Source organism: Xenopus laevis, chromosome 6S (genome assembly GCF_017654675.1).
Source record: "Xenopus laevis strain J_2021 chromosome 6S, Xenopus_laevis_v10.1, whole genome shotgun sequence".
Lineage (NCBI taxonomy): Eukaryota > Metazoa > Chordata > Amphibia > Anura > Pipidae > Xenopus > Xenopus laevis.
The window spans coordinates 99,705,098-99,721,051 of NC_054382.1; the positions used below are offsets into that span (position 1 = coordinate 99,705,098).

A 15,954-nucleotide genomic window follows, 5' to 3' on the forward strand; every position below is an offset into this window, starting at 1 on the left:
GACACTTTCCCACTGACTCTATCAGAAGAAACTTCTCCGGGCAGGTAATGATGCAGCATATGTTGTTGTGCGGGACAGTTGTTGCCTAACCCTTTTATCCCTGTGCGGAAGCGACAGGCCCATGGACATTTAGTTCTGTCTAGTAAGGACGAAGTGTGCACACTAACCTCCCTTCATAGTTTATTTTACTTTTATTAGGGTAAAAGACGAAACTCACTCTTCTAAGGTTATGGAGTGGGTAGGGTGGGTCTGGGTAGGGGTTAAAGTTATGGGTATTGCTAGTAATGTTAATTTTTCTGGTGTCTTACGATTCATGATCTCTTGTGTTTTCATGTCAATGTGCAGTTTTATTCTTCATATGCCTCCCCCCAAACCCGTCACATTTCCTATCTGTATGTCTGATGGCTACCATTAGTGTAATGTCATGGAATGTTAGAGGTATGGGGGATGGGATAAAACGTAGACTGGTTTTTGACTTTATCAGAAGGTACAAACCCCAGATGATTTTTCTTCAGGAGACCCATCTGGTGGGTACTAAGCTGTTATCCTTAAAAAAGCCCTGGATTGGTTCAATGTATCACTCATCCTTCTCCAGTTACTCTAGGGGAGTGTCTATTTTATTAGCCAAAACTTGCCCTCTAACGGTAGAAAAGGTAATTTCTGATAAATATGGTAGATTTATCCTCTTACATGGTAACGTGTATGGCAAAAAATATAATATAGCGAACATATATGCCCCTCCCCCACCTACGGCTGAATTTTTCAACGAAGTAACTGGGAAACTGCTAAGTCTGCCCATGGCGCCATTTCTCCTTATCGGGGATTTTAATGCAGTGTCCGATGCAGGAATGGATAAACTGCACCCCCCTCGAGTTTCCTCTGCGCATTTCAATAGGTGGGTCTCTGCCGTTAACTTAGTGGATCTGTGGAGAGTGCGCAACCCTAACGTCAGGCAATTTACGTGTTACTCCCCTGGTTGCAACAGCATGTCAAGAATAGATCTCGCACTGGGTTGTTCAGAGATGAATAAATGGGTAAAAACGGTTGAGACGCTTCCTAGAGGCATCTCGGATCATTCCCCCCTGCTACTTACTTTTGTATACTCACAAGCTCCCATAGATAGAGTGTGGAGGCTGAGTCCTTACTGGGCGAAAAATACCCATTTAAACGACATCATTAATGCCAGTATAATAAACTTTTTGGCTGTGAATGGCACTGAAACTCCCTTAAATGTAAAGTGGGATGCACTCAAAGCCTATGTCAGGGGTGAGTTTATCTGTAATATTGCAGCTTTAACCAAATTAACACAAGTGGACATAGCCCAAAAAACTTTAGCAGCTCAGACAGAGGAAGAGGCCTATGTCAAATGCCCCACAAACCAATCATTCCAGAGGTGGCAAGCTAGCCAGAGTGCCTTGAAACTCGCCCAAGTAGAGCTCACCAAAAAACATATTCTCTACCAGAAAGGCAATGTTTTTGAGCATGGGGATAAAAACGGGAAGCTACTGGCAATGCTTGCAAAAGATGAGACAACTACCATGGCAATTCCTGCTGTTAGGTTATCGGATGGCACGGTAGTATCCTCACTAGAAGAAGTAAATCAGAGATTTGCGAATTTCTATTCTGACTTATATAGCCCCAAAATATGCACTACTCCAGAAGAAATAAGAGCATATCTGCGTGACATAAATATCCCAAAACTGGCACCTCACCTCTCTGTGGTACTGGCTGAGAATATCACATTAGCGGAAGTTGAGGCTGCTATAGCTTCATTCCCAACAGGGAAAACTCCAGGTACAGATGGTTTGCCAATGGAGTGGTACAAACAGCATGTTAAGTTACTTGCACCTCTCCTGACGGACCTATATAATGGGGTACAAAAAGGGGCGCTATTGCCAACCTCGATGAGGGAATCTCTAATAATTTTATTATTGAAACCAGGTAAGGACCCGCTAGACTGTACTTCGTACCGGCCCATAGCACTCATTAATGCTGATGCAAAGATTTTAGCCAAAGTCCTGGCAAATCGCCTGGCGCCCTTGCTCTCTCACTTAATCTCTCCGGACCAGACAGGTTTTATGCCTGGCCGCTCCACGGATATAAACATCAGGAGACTGTTCACAAATATCTCCATTACACATGATAACTCAGGTAGTAGACTGATTGCCTCTTTGGATAACGAAAAGGCTTTTGACTCAGTTGAATGGGAATATTTGTGGGCCACATTGAACAGAGTAGGTATACCCACATCATACATTAACTGGATAAGAGCAATATATGAGCTGCCTGTAGCGAAAATCCGTACAAACAACAAATTGTCCACCCCATTTCCAATCCTCCGAGGCACCAGACAGGGTTGCCCCCTCTCCCCATTTTTGTTTGCATTGGCCATGGAACCTATGGCCTGCCGCATCAGGGCCTCCCGGGACATTGAGGGGCTCCGGGTTGGGAGCCTAACCGAGGTCATTTCAATGTATGCTGATGACACTCTGCTATACCTACCTAACTCCCAACTGGCACTAGCACAGGCTCTAAACATTATAAACGATCACACTAACTACTCTGGGCTCAAGATAAACTGGTCCAAGTCAGTTCTCTTTCCTATTGATGCTCTCCCACCGGATAGTCCTCAAAGGACCTTGGGACTTGTTTGGGTGAACACCTTCAAATATCTAGGGATTTGGATTCATGCGGATCTAAATAAATACACTGACCTTAATATTCTGCCTCAAATAAGGTATATGGAACAGAAAAGAAATGCATGGGCTAATCTACCACTATCTCTAATGGGTAGAATAAACCTTTTTAAAATGATGATACTACCAAAATTAACCTATATTTTTAGACAATCCCCCACAATAATTCCTCATACGATCTTCTCTAAACTCAAAAGCCTCACACTCATGATGTACTGGAACAATAGTACTCCTAGACTAGCCCTCACTACTTTACAACTCCCTTCCCAACAGGGAGGATTGGCGGCCCCTAACCTTTTCCTTTATTACTTGGCGTCTCAGTTGGTGGTTGTGAGGAATTGGGCCAAATCTGATGACACCAATGCGTCTGTAATACTTGAGGCTCAACTGGCAGGGTCTTTTGAAGGGCTGAAGAATCTACCTTACCGTGGAGCCACTTATAATGTTAGGGTCTCCTTCCTGATGAAAGAAACACTTAAGGCCTGGCGTTTGGCTAATCAGTATTACCCTAAGCTACAACCTCAATGCTCCAGCTTTGCCCCGCTATGGTGTAACCCCTATCTAAAGCAGTTGGAGTTGATCCCTGACCCTCAGCTCTGGGCAAGGTATAATATAAAATATATATCGGACATTATAGTGGAGGGTAAACTCATTGATTTTCAAGCCCTAAAAGAAGCATATACTTTACCGAATAATATGTTTTTCAGATATTTGCAATTGAGACATGCGTTTGTGACTCAGTTTAAGGGCGACACGGTAGACACCACGCCAAATGGCTTACAAGTAGGGATACATAAACAGGTGTTGGGCAAGCCTCTTTCATATTTTTATACACATTTGCAGACTGTTAGGGGTGCCCCTCTAAATAAATTACGAACAAAGTGGCAGCAGGACATCCCTGAGATCACGCAGGAGCACTGGGAAGAATCACTGACTTCCATCTTCGAAGGAGTAATCAGTAGTAAAGACAGAATGACACAAATTAACTACTTGCATAGAGTTTATTTTACCCCACAACGTCTGCATAAAATGAATCCAGCCATTAGTTCAGAGTGCCCCAGATGTCACCACTCCCCAGAGGACTTTTTTCATATGGTGTGGGATTGCCCTGTAATTAAATCGTATTGGAGGGCGGTTGTACAGCTCATTGATGCTAAAACTGACCTTTTCGTGCCGTTAGAGCCTAGAGTACTTTTATTGGGTCAGTTAGAGGAAGTGTCCCCGAGGAGGGCACATCGTACATTACTATCTGTACTCTGTATGTATGCAAAAAAGGCGATTGCGATTAAATGGAAGTCTGGGAGGGACCTAATGTCACAGACTGGGAACAGTTAGTGGAAAGATCCTTGCCATTGTACAAATTTACATACATGAAAAGGGGCTGCCCTGAGAAATTTAGTAAGATATGGGGCTTATGGCTTGGGGAGGACCCTGACCTAGATCCCCCTTGACTCTCTAACTAAAAACACTGAGTTCCCGTTGTCCTTTATCTGCCCATAATATTCTAGTGAGACGTGGGAGTGTCAAGGGATAATCTATTGGTTTATTACTACTTTGCAGAATTTAACTCTTAACGTGGATAGAGGTCAATAATGTGTGAGAAATAGGTGGGATGAGACTATAACCATATCTTTATACAGTATTAAATTGTGAGTTTATGGCAGTACTATGTAATGTTGTAGATACAATGTGATTTACTGGATGTATCAGGATAGAACTGTTTTGTACTATTTGTTAATAAATATGGCAAAGAAAGCATAGGGAAACTATTAATAATAAAATAATGACAAGACATTGACAAGAATCTGAAGAACGACAAAGACACCATGTTATTGTTATTTGTTTAAGTTTTATTGTTAAACCTGAAATGCTTATATGTAACGAATAGTAAAAGGAACAAACATTGTGTTCACAACAGCTGTGTTAACTGGATATATGTTTGTTTCAATAAAAGGATTGTTAAAAAAAAAATTATGCGCTTTACCAAATAAAAATAGTATGGGGTTAGTAATCTCCAGGAGACTGCCAAATAGGTTAGGGACCACAGCTGGAAAAAGACTTTGGGGGTTATGGGTTATGGGCCTGCCCAGCCCCCTTCCCTGCACCACTGTTACTGGCAAAAGTGTCCCTAACTTTGTAACGTTGTACTTAAAATGTTACAGGGCAACCCTTTTGAAATAACAAAGTGGTATAAAGGTGATACCTTTATTGGCTAACTAAGATACAGTAATCATAGCAAGCTTTTTTTAGCAAACATTTTAGTTCCTTTTTCAAGCTGATTACAATGTTCTGAAAGCTTGATATGATTATCTTAATTAGACAAAAAAGTATCACCTTTATACCACTTTGTAATTTTTTATTTCAAAAGGGTTGCCCTTGAAATTTGTAATGGCTAACACGGCACAACAACTTTACCTGCAATTTGCTTAAAATGCACAGGAGGCTGACAGTCACCACCTCATGCTTCTTCAAATCCTCTTTAAAGCTTTCCAGCTGGAGCATTCTCAGTTGAAGTAGGAATTTGAAAAGTTTCTTCTTCGGCATTCTACTGTATGTCGTAATACCACTAATCAACACTTTTTCCTTATTTGCTAGAAAATTTATTTTGTGCTTGAAACAGCCTATTGATTCTGCAAATAAAGCTGGTTCTGGGAAAGAATTCCATAACTTACCATTTACAGTATTCTGTAAAAAAAAAAACTTTCCATGTTATAGTATTGTCTGCAACCTACTTTTATAACATCTGAGGTCTACTACAGAAGAGTAATTTCACTACTCATCTTTTAAATGGAATGCTTGTAGGTTAGGTTTGTTAGCCTACCTCTAAAAAAAGAGACAAGCCATCTTGACCTCCCAACTTTACATGGTGTACACCGTGCTAAGGTCAATACACCATCCACTCAAGGATAAATTGGAGCTGATGGGCAATACTTCATTTATTTTTATACAACAGAGTTGTTTTGAGGTTAAAAATTTGAATTTACAAAGTATTCAAAATGTATTTGAATGCTTTGTAAATACTTATGGATAGAATCCATGGTCCAGTTCTAGCTACAACACTTCCTGCAAGAATTTGAAAGTTCTCCCTGTGCTTGTGTTGGTCTCCTGCAAGTACTCCAGTTTCCTCACACATTTGCAAATCATACAGACAGGTTAATTGTGTGTGTAAATACGATTATAGACCTTAGATTGTAACACTTCAACTGCGTCAGAGACAAATAATAATGATTTGTAGTGTTTGTAAATGACTGCACATTATGTCAGTGCTATTTATATAATGAATAGTAATAGTCGCCCACCCAAGTACTGTGGGATTAAAAAGCATAATGGTTAAATCAAGTGCATTTGGTAAAATAATATGTTTGTGACAGTAGAAGCTATCAGCATTTACAGTTTGCAAACTAAAGGCACACTTTGTGATTTTATTTATTAGAAATTAAATTCCTGAATGCCTCTTGATAAAGATAGGCATTGTGCCTTAGTAAGCATTGCTGTCTACATATGTCCTTACTGGTATTAAGCACAGGGCAATAAATCTGCATTCTGCAATGACAGTTCATAGAAAGCATTGACCAGTTATCTTTGAACCAGGGATGGCAGTGAGCAGTCTCTAGGCTGTATACCGCAACCTGTGTTTTTTTTTGGGACGAGATTTATTATGTATTCCAAATTATATAGCTGCTTTTAAAGTGCATCAATAAATCAGTGTGCCATTGTTATCTAAATTACTATGAGGAATCTGAATGGTGTTGAAAGTAAAAGCATCTTTAATAAAATTAATGTAGTGTTTTGTTTTGCATGCTTCTATATGAAAATAAAGGCTTGTTCTTACAAAACAAGCATCAAATGAATTTGGCAAATTCAGTATTAAAGCTCTGAATATGAATAAAGGACTTTTTTTTCCTCATGAAAGATCAGATCCAAAACATATGCTAATTGCATGCTTTGGTGACTGCATGTCTTTCTAACACTATAATTATCACTGGGGAAAGTGCTTTTTAATTCCGCTGTCTTTGCAGCTGCCTGAGCAGAAGTCCTGAGAAAATACACAGATGTTCAGTTATCTAACCTTTTTCCTAACAGATAGATGAGGAAATAGTCTTTTCTTTTTATACTCCATGCTTGGCATACAAGCTGATGGTGCACACACACACACACACACACACAAATATAAATATACTGTATATTATAACCACTCATTTTTAAACCATTAAGCAGGGGTGCAATGAGGCTGTGACCATCATTCATACAGGCAAATACAAGAAGTCCTCTGCACTCATTATCAATATATTAAGGCCACTGAGACATTTTGTGCCTTAAATTATAAAAAAAATCCCTCCCCTTTAAACAAAACAGGGATTGTATGTACATATATTGCAATATATTTAAGCTGCCAAACTACGTCAGTCATCCCATCATTTCCTTTTTTTTGCTATAGATCATATAGGAGCAGTGGCCAGTTCCATGTTGTAGCTCCCAATCTACCCAGCTATAGTCAGGTGATCCCAGTGGTGGCTAATAAAAGGGCAACTATGTTTGGGAGTTTAACCTTGAGCAAGTAAGTTGCAGGTAAAACGTAGTCCCTGTGAAGAGTGTATAATGAAGCAGTAGAATTCTTAATGAATCAGATAAAAGTGAGTAAACTGGCCAGACTAGGGATGACTTTGACATAGTTGCCCATTTTAAATATATTGCTGTATTAATTTACCCTGGTGGTCTAGTGGGAGGAGGTCACCCGCCACGCTGCCGGTCCTCTAAGCCACAAAATACAGATTCTTAAGGCTCGCACGGCGCGCTACTTCTTATTTATTGGCGAATGCCAGCGCACAGTGGCGCAAAGTTTAAAAGTATTTAAAGCCACAAAATGTATTTTTCCTTGCCCGTTATAGGTTCATTCCTAGTGAGTTTCTGGTGCCTATCTGAGTTTATTCCTGTCTGATTCTGATACCTGTTGTGACCCGAAATCCTGACCCTCCCTGGTAACCGACTCTTCTATCCTTAACCCTCCTGATTGATCTCCTGGTTTGAACCTTGCCTGTTGACTCCACTTGTACGCTGCCTGCCCCGACCCGGCCTGATTTGACTCTGCTTTCTGCCTACGCCTTGTACTATGACCTTCTGCCCAAAAAAGTTTGTTTTTCCATCTTGCCCCTTTGCTTGTCCAGAATCCTTCGCTTGGCACCCCTCTTATTAGGACCTGGCGGCATCCGATTAGCCGAGGGCTGCTCCCCAGGTGAAAGGCGGCTGTTATAGGCAGAAGAAAAAGCAGAGAACAGGGTGCTTAGCATTGGTTCTGGATTTAGGGTGTCGACCGTGACAAACAATCCCTGTTGTGATTAAAGGGGAGGGCATTTTTTAGCAGCTTAAGGCACAAAATGTCTCAATATCCTTACCATTGATAATGGGTTGAGTGCAGAGGATCTCCTGTCTTTGTCTGTACAGGTATTGAATCCATTATCCGAAAACCTGTCATCCAGAAAGCTCCCAGTTAAAGAAAGGCTATCTTCCATATCTTAATCCTAATTTGTAAAAATGATTTCCTTTTTCAATGTAATAATAAAACAGTACCTTGTACTTAATCCAAACCAAGATATAATTAATCTTTATTGGAAGCAAGACCAGCCTATTGGGTTTATTTAATGTTTACATGGTTTTCTAGAAGACTTAAGGTAAAAGATAACGGAAAGATCCGTTATCTGGAAAACCCCAGGTCCAAAGCATTTAGGATAATAGGTCCCATACCTGTATATATATATATATAATCAATAATAATATATAATCTTCTACTGTTTGTAACTCATCTCTTACAACCCCATATGTTCTTCATGAGCCAAATAAATTTGGTTTATATTGAAAATATGTTCTGCCTGTTCTTTTAATGTAAAATAAGTTTTAATTTTTTTTAATTATAAAGCACTAATGTGTGATTGGGTAATGTATTACCTTCCCTCTTGCAGCCAAGATGAGGCAAAGCTAGGTAGTCTAATGCTTTTCTCCACAGTTGTGATTGGTTTTGTGTGGATGTGTGCCCAAAAACACATAAGTGTGCATTTTCTGGCAAAACTCCTACTGTGTGCACTAACAGGTGGATGGATTGGCATTAAGTGCTGGCAACCGTCGATAGCTGTGGAATTTTCTCTGCCTACTCTTGTCAGCTAACTGTTTTTCTTAAAAATTAGAGAGAGGTATTTTTCGTTTTTGTATTTTTACAGTATGGCCAGTATTAAAGAAAATGTTCAATAATATGTTTAATAGCAATAAAACATAAAATTCCAGTGTGTATTTTGCTTATGCATAGTGATGCATAATGAAAACATCTCTAGGGTTTTATAATCGACTTTATTTCCTAACATACACCAAATATGCAGCACAAAACACATTCTGTTGCTCTGAATGTAAGAAATATTAATTTATGAAGACACAATAAACAAACTACTCCAAATAAAAATTCATATAGTGCTCCTTACAAAAGGTCTAATTTACAGTGCCGTTCATAGATGCTGTTTAACACAAATTAATCAGTGCACATTAAAAATCACATCAATTACAACAGAAGCAAATAAATAAATACAAACATACATCACCAAATATACTTACCATCAGACAGATAGATAAATTAATTCAAAAGCCTTAGCAATAAATAGGTTGTTATGTGTGATTTTATAATAACTTAAATATAGAACACATTGTTGTAACTTAAATATTAACATATTCAGTAATTGAAAAGAATTATTGAAGTGCATCATCCCTGAATGTATCCACCTTGATCATAAGGTTTTAATAGCTTCAGTTTGTGGTTTTAGAGATGTTATTCAAACTGCCATGTTGCTACTGCCCACTGTGCTGCATATTATAGGCTTCTGGTTCTTATTAGGGATGCAGGATTCGCTTTGCGATTCGGCCAGGATTCAGTCTTTTTCAACAGGATTCAGATTTGGCCGAATCTTGTGCCTAGCCGCACCAAATCCAAATCCTAATTTGCAAATGTAAATTAGGGGCAGGTAGGGAAATCACGTGACTTTTCTTCAGAAAAGAAGAATTTTTCCACTTTTTCGGTTTCGGTTCGGTATTCGCCTAATCTTTCACCAAGGATCCGGGGATTCAGCCGAATCCCAAATAGTGGATTCGGTGCATCCCTAATTCTTATGCAGGTTTTTTGTGGCAGTAAGAAGCCAGACTACAATTTTGCTAAATCAACTCCTTTAGTGTGCCCATTAACTATCATAAAGTACAGAGATAGGTCCAGAAATGGGTAAAAATTTGCACAATTCAGTGCTTGAACCTACTTGCAGTTGACTGTATTTCTGCCATGAGCCAATGTCAGATCTTTGTGCTTTGCAAAATAGAGTGCAAGGTGCGTCTGACAAAAGGGAGTAGTTTACACCTTCTTAACAAGACAGTAATTCCAGGGTCCATAGGCTCTACTGTTTGTACTAATTTAATCATACTGAAATTGGTGAATAGCATTGCTCACATTTGTGCCACTGCATTTTGTATCTTATTTATAAAACAGGTGCAAGTTTTGCACTAGCATTGATGAATCAGGCACAAGTTGCATCACACTTAGGGTCTATTTGGCTCAAGCAATCTTTAAGGAAACCTCACATGAGTTTCCTAACCCACGCAGGGTTTTCCCCCAGAAAAACCTTGGCAATTTCCGTAATTGTACCCAATCGGGATTTTGGAATTATGAAAATCTTTAAGGTGCCTTAATTTTTCTTCATCAGAAACTGCTGAAGTTTTTTGGCCCAAAACATCCGCTATTGCCCTGTCCCTTCTCTGCATTTTTTTAATATTTTGGACTCAATAAAAAGTAAAAGAAAAATATAGCACCTAAGTCCCAAAAAATGCTGAAATAAATGAGGAGATTGATAAAGTAGTCATTCAGGATATTTTAGCTTGGCTTTCTCCCAATTTACAGTTTTTGGATTCACATTAATGGAATGTAACTGTATTCATTCTTAAAAAACTGAATGGTTCCGTTGATTCTTTAAATAAAAAATAATACGTTTATAAATAAATATTAATAAACAGAATATGTAAGTATGGAAAAGCCTTGGCACTGGTTATGTAGCCTGAAATATACTATTTTTTTTTAATTTATTTATACTAAAATGGTGAAGCCAAAAGATTTTCTGTATTAAATTGAAAAAAGCATTCTGATGGTTCTACTTGCACATTATGCCAAGGAAATGAGGAAATAAAAATGTAAAAAACAGGAATTTGGATCAAATGGGTAATGCCCTGGCAGTAGGTATGGTTTCAGTCGGAATATATTTTGACATAATAATCCACTACTCCTAAATATACACAGCATCTTTATTCTCTACAAGTATACGTGTCTGAAGGTACCTTTAATGTCTTTAAAGGAGAAGGAAAGCTACAGAGGCATTTTATTTCCAATAGATTAGCTGCAATAGTGCAAGCTAGACTGCTATATTTATTCTGTAGAATGTTTTACCATAACTGAGTAAAAAGCTCTAGAAACTCTCTGTTTGTTTAGGATAGGAGCTGCAGTATTAACATGGTGTGACATCACTTCCTGCCTGAGTCTCTCCCTGCTCTGGGCTCAGATTACAGTAGAGAAGGGAGGGGTGGGGGGAGAGGAGCAAACTGAGCATGCTCTTGCCCAGGGCAATGAGGTTTAAGCTGAAGGCAGGAAGTCTGATACAGAAACCCATGAGTACACAATAGAAGGAAAGAAATGCTGTGTTTCTTTTGACAGGGGACTCAGAGCAGCACTACTTTGGAGGTTTACTGGTATATTTAGATGGACCTTTCTGATAAGGCTTACTTAGTTTTAACCTTTCCTTCTCCTTTAAATGAATGGGGAGTACAGTGAGCACTATGCTTTAGCACTTAAAGGACAAGGAAAGTCTAAAATAGAATAAGGCTAGAAAGGCTGTATTTTGTATACTAAACATAAACATGAATTTACTGCACCACAAGCCTAATCAAACAATTGATTTATACCTTCAAAGTTGGCCACAGGGGGCTGTCATCTTGTAACTTTGTTAAACATCTTAGCCTGACCCTGACCCTGCACATGCTCAGTGTGGTCTGGGCTGCTTAGGGATCGTCATAAACAAAGCTGCTTGAGTTCTGCATGACTGGTAAGTAAGACGGGGGCTCCCCCTGCTGTTCATAAGTATGATTGTTTCCTTGCTCAGCAGTTAGGGACCATCTGACAATTCCTATCCACAGCAGTAAATAAAGGGAGAATTTCACTGCATACAGTCAGGTTTCTTATAAAAACGGTACACATTTTTTAATTAAAGTATATTGGAGATAGGTTTCTTTTTCATTAAAGAAAGTAGAAATGGGATTTTAATTTTTTGCCTTTCCTTGTCCTTTAATGATTCGTTTACACTGGGATTTATATTAGTCCAGGCTGAAAAACAGTTGTATGCAGAAAATAACACGTTATTCTTACAGAAGACTAAACTTAAAAGACAAAGAAAAAGAAATAATTTACACTTAGGCACATATGCACAATAACTGAGTGCATATTCAAGGCAGTTAAGCTGGTTTTTTACATCATCTGTTACAAAAATATACAATATACATGAGACAAAAGAATTTGCTTTTGTTTTAAATATTAGCAATCCTAGCCCATCAGAAGTCAGTTAATGGGGTTGTTCACCGCTAAGTTAAATTTTACTATGTTTTATGGCAGCCGATTGTAAGCAACTTTCCAGTTGCTTTTCATTATTTATTTTTTATAGTTTTGATTAATTTGCCTTCCTCTTCTGACTCTTTCCAACTTTCAAATGGATGTCACTGATCCCATCTAAAAAACATATGCTCTGTAAGGCTACAAATGTATTGCTATTGCTAATTTTTATTACTCATCTTTCTATTCAGGCCTCTCCTATGGGTAATTTGGACCCTAGCAACCAGATTGCTGAAATTACAAACTGGGAAGCTGGCAAATAAAAATCTACATCATAGAGTTATCTTAAAATTGATCAACCCCTTTAAGGAAAACGCTTGGTCTCTTCTAGTACCAAGATGATATTTTGTGTCCATTAGACACTTGCAATTTTACATTTTAGGAAGTGTAATGCCCACCTATAAACACAAAAACTACACTGATAAATATAAAACAATCTTAGTAATAATGACAGTTTTCATGACTACTGTTTGTTGAATATAAAACAATCTTAGTAATAATGACAGTTTTCATGACTACTGTTTGTTGAATATAAAACAATCTTAGTAATAATGACAGTTTTCATGACTACTGTTTGTTGAATATAAAACAATCTTAGTAATAATGACAGTTTTCATGACTACTGTTTGTTGAATGTGGGGCATCATCCTCAGTGGAAGAAAACTTTTCCTAAAACCCATGTAAAAACGTCATTCTTATTATAAAAAATGTTCTTTCAAACTTTACAGCTTATTTTGTGTTTGATTTTCCATGAGGTATCAATGATATGTATTATTCAAGTGCTAGCAAGAAATCCAGTGCTTTTGACAACATTTTGTACTCTGAATACATTACTGTATTTCTAAAATTAACTGGAAATGTGCTTAATTGTTTTTTCTAGCATCATTCTAAAGCAAAAAATAAATCTCAAGCATAAAAAAAAAATCTATATAATATTCTTCTCCTATCTCATGTTGCAGCACTAGTGCTTGCAATCTTACAACAGGGAAATCTACATCAATACCAAAAAATATAACAAACTGCCATTTGTACCATTATCATTTTTCGAGCTCCCCCTACCCGAATTTATTACGTTTTATTTTACAGCATCCACTTTCATTAAATCCACTCAGAAAACAACTTAGAAAAAGATATTTGTAAAAATATGGTGAGCCTAACAAAAATTATTAAGTAATGAACTAAACATCCTTCCATCTGAAATAAATACAATGTATAAAAAATAGCTGCAAACACCTTTTTTTTTTACATTCACTTTACAAAAGTAAAAGTGCAATAGAGGAAAAAAATAAGCTGAAATACAGATTCCAAATACACACCTCAAGTGCATTGCTGTTAGTTCAAACAGTCATGTGCTGTTTTTTTAGTACATTTTATGACAGCTGGGAAAGTAAATAGTGCAATGTTACTGTTGTTAATGCAGCACACCAATTGACATCCCCATTAATAATTCCAAGTAGACCGAATGGTATTTTATCTTCAGACCACTTGTGTTGCCCCGCAGTTTGTTGAACACTATACATGGATACCCTTCACAGCCTGTTTGATATTTTCCAAAAGAGCCTTGCATTCTGGGGGATAATCTTGCTCCATTGTGCTATACATTTTGGTGAGAGTATTTACATAGGCTTCAAAATTATGTTCGCTAATGGGTTCCTATATAAAGAAATTGATATAACATCTGAATTAGTAAAAGTGGACAAAATGTACAGAAAACATGTAGTTAATTTAAAAGTAGCAAATTGACTAAGCTATGTTAAGACTAATTTCTGTTCTGTATGAGAAAAACATACATAGAAACATAAGGGCTCTTTTACAACCGCAAATGTAGTGGGCAACTTGTGCTTTTACCTGCAGTCAGTTGTGAATAAATTCAGGTTTATTTAATGTTCTCTTTGCTTCTGTATTTTGTTGCTCTCAGTGCCACTCAGTCCTTTCAGTTCTTAATCAGGTGCTACTGCATCTAGTAATGCCGTGGAATTCTGGTACCTCTTGAAAAGGCTGTAGCTCCAGGGTTCCCACAGAGCCGTGCATCGACCACCGCATTTTGGCAGCATTCTATGCCAAACACCAACAATAACACCAGATGGACTTTCTGCCCTCAGTGACGCTTAAATTCGTAGAAAAAATGCTGCTGATTGGATTGCAATAGCAATTTGACACTTGCAATTTAAATAAGCCGTATAGTTGCTATGTATGTTTTTCTCATGAAACTAGTCTTAAAATAGTTTAGTCAATTCACTACTTTTCCATTAACTACTGAAGAAGTTTTGAGACTACTGCTGTAGATAAACACAGTAAACGAGATAACATTTTCTCATCGAACTAAGCAGCCCTACTAGCGATAAACGATCAACATGGTAACATGAAGGTGACGTTGGTGTACATTAATATTTTGAAGAGTATTTTTTTTTTTTGTCAGTATCACTTTAACTCCAAGGGGCAAATTCATGAAAGGTGGAATTTAGAATTAGAAATTTCAATATTTGAGTTTTTTTATGGTCAAAACTGTCAAATTCGACTAGGGAGTTATTCAAATTCGATTCAAGGTTTTTAAAAAAATTAGATGTTCAAAATTTTTCATACACTGGCCCTTTAAGAACTCAAATTTGACTATTCACCACCTAAAACCTGCAGAATTGCTGTTTAAGTCAATGGGAGACGTCTAGGGGTCAATGTGGAGTTGTTTGCAGTTTGCAGTGGAGTTGTTTTCACAGAAAAAAACTTGAATCAAGTGTTTTAATAATTCAAATCAAATTAGATTCAAGGTTCCGGGTTGATTAAGGCTGGAGTGACTGGCTTTCTAACAGAACAGAAAACTACTTCCTGATTTTCAGCTCTCTAATTCAGGGACTATAAGGGGGCCCACATGGGACATAACTGTTAAGTGAGTTTGCAATTGATCCTTAGCTTGCAGGTCAGTTTCAAAAGCCGCAGTTATGGCCCATGTGCCCCCCCCTCAAGTCACTGATTGGTTACTTTCTGATAACCAATCAACTGAAATCGAGAGAGCTGCAAAGCAGAAAGTAATGTTCTGTTATGTTCTGTTAGACATCCAGACACTCCAGCCTTTATACATTACATTTTGGCTAGCTAACTAACTATATTGAAAACATTTTTTATTTTTCACAGCTATTTACCCAGTTTTTATTTTTAGACTGAACAATTTCTTTAATGCACACGCATAGAAAAGAACCAGCTGTATTTATACAACTATATAATTTGACACAGCAGAAAAGAGACTGAATTCAAACAAAAAACTTACCATTTGTGGAAACTGAATATCGGCAAGACTTGAGATAAGAGCTTGGCTAAGACCAGCCAACTCTTTTAAAAGGCTTTCATTATTCTGTTCTATCACCTTGTTCTCTTCCTCTATGGTTTTCAGATTTGTTTCCATGGATGAAATCTAAAATAAAAGTATTGCATTGATAATCTTGCGGATTTGTTTATTACCTGATTACTATATTACTGGAATGCCTAATACTGGACATGATACCCAAGCAAATTCTTGTTTTAACAAAGATCTGAACTGGATGTTCAAGACTTTGCCTCCTAATAGGTCCCTGGTAAGGCCTCACCTTGAGT

The 15,954-nt window shown here is 37.8% G+C and overlaps 1 protein-coding gene across 1 annotated transcript in view; it reads right to left on the reverse strand.

The window, feature by feature from the left end:
• Positions 1-13,556: 13,556 nt before the first annotated feature.
• Positions 13,557-15,954, reverse strand: part of LOC108719731 (suppression of tumorigenicity 18 protein-like) — a 44,408-nt gene continuing 42,010 nt past the window's right edge. Inside the window, exons 17-18 of the mRNA XM_018268902.2 lie at positions 15,632-15,775; positions 13,557-14,022 (exon numbers count right to left, since the gene is read on the reverse strand). Coding sequence (XP_018124391.2) covers positions 13,882-14,022; positions 15,632-15,775 — 285 coding nt within the window. The 3' untranslated portion in view covers positions 13,557-13,881. The remainder of the gene's footprint in view (positions 14,023-15,631; positions 15,776-15,954) is intronic.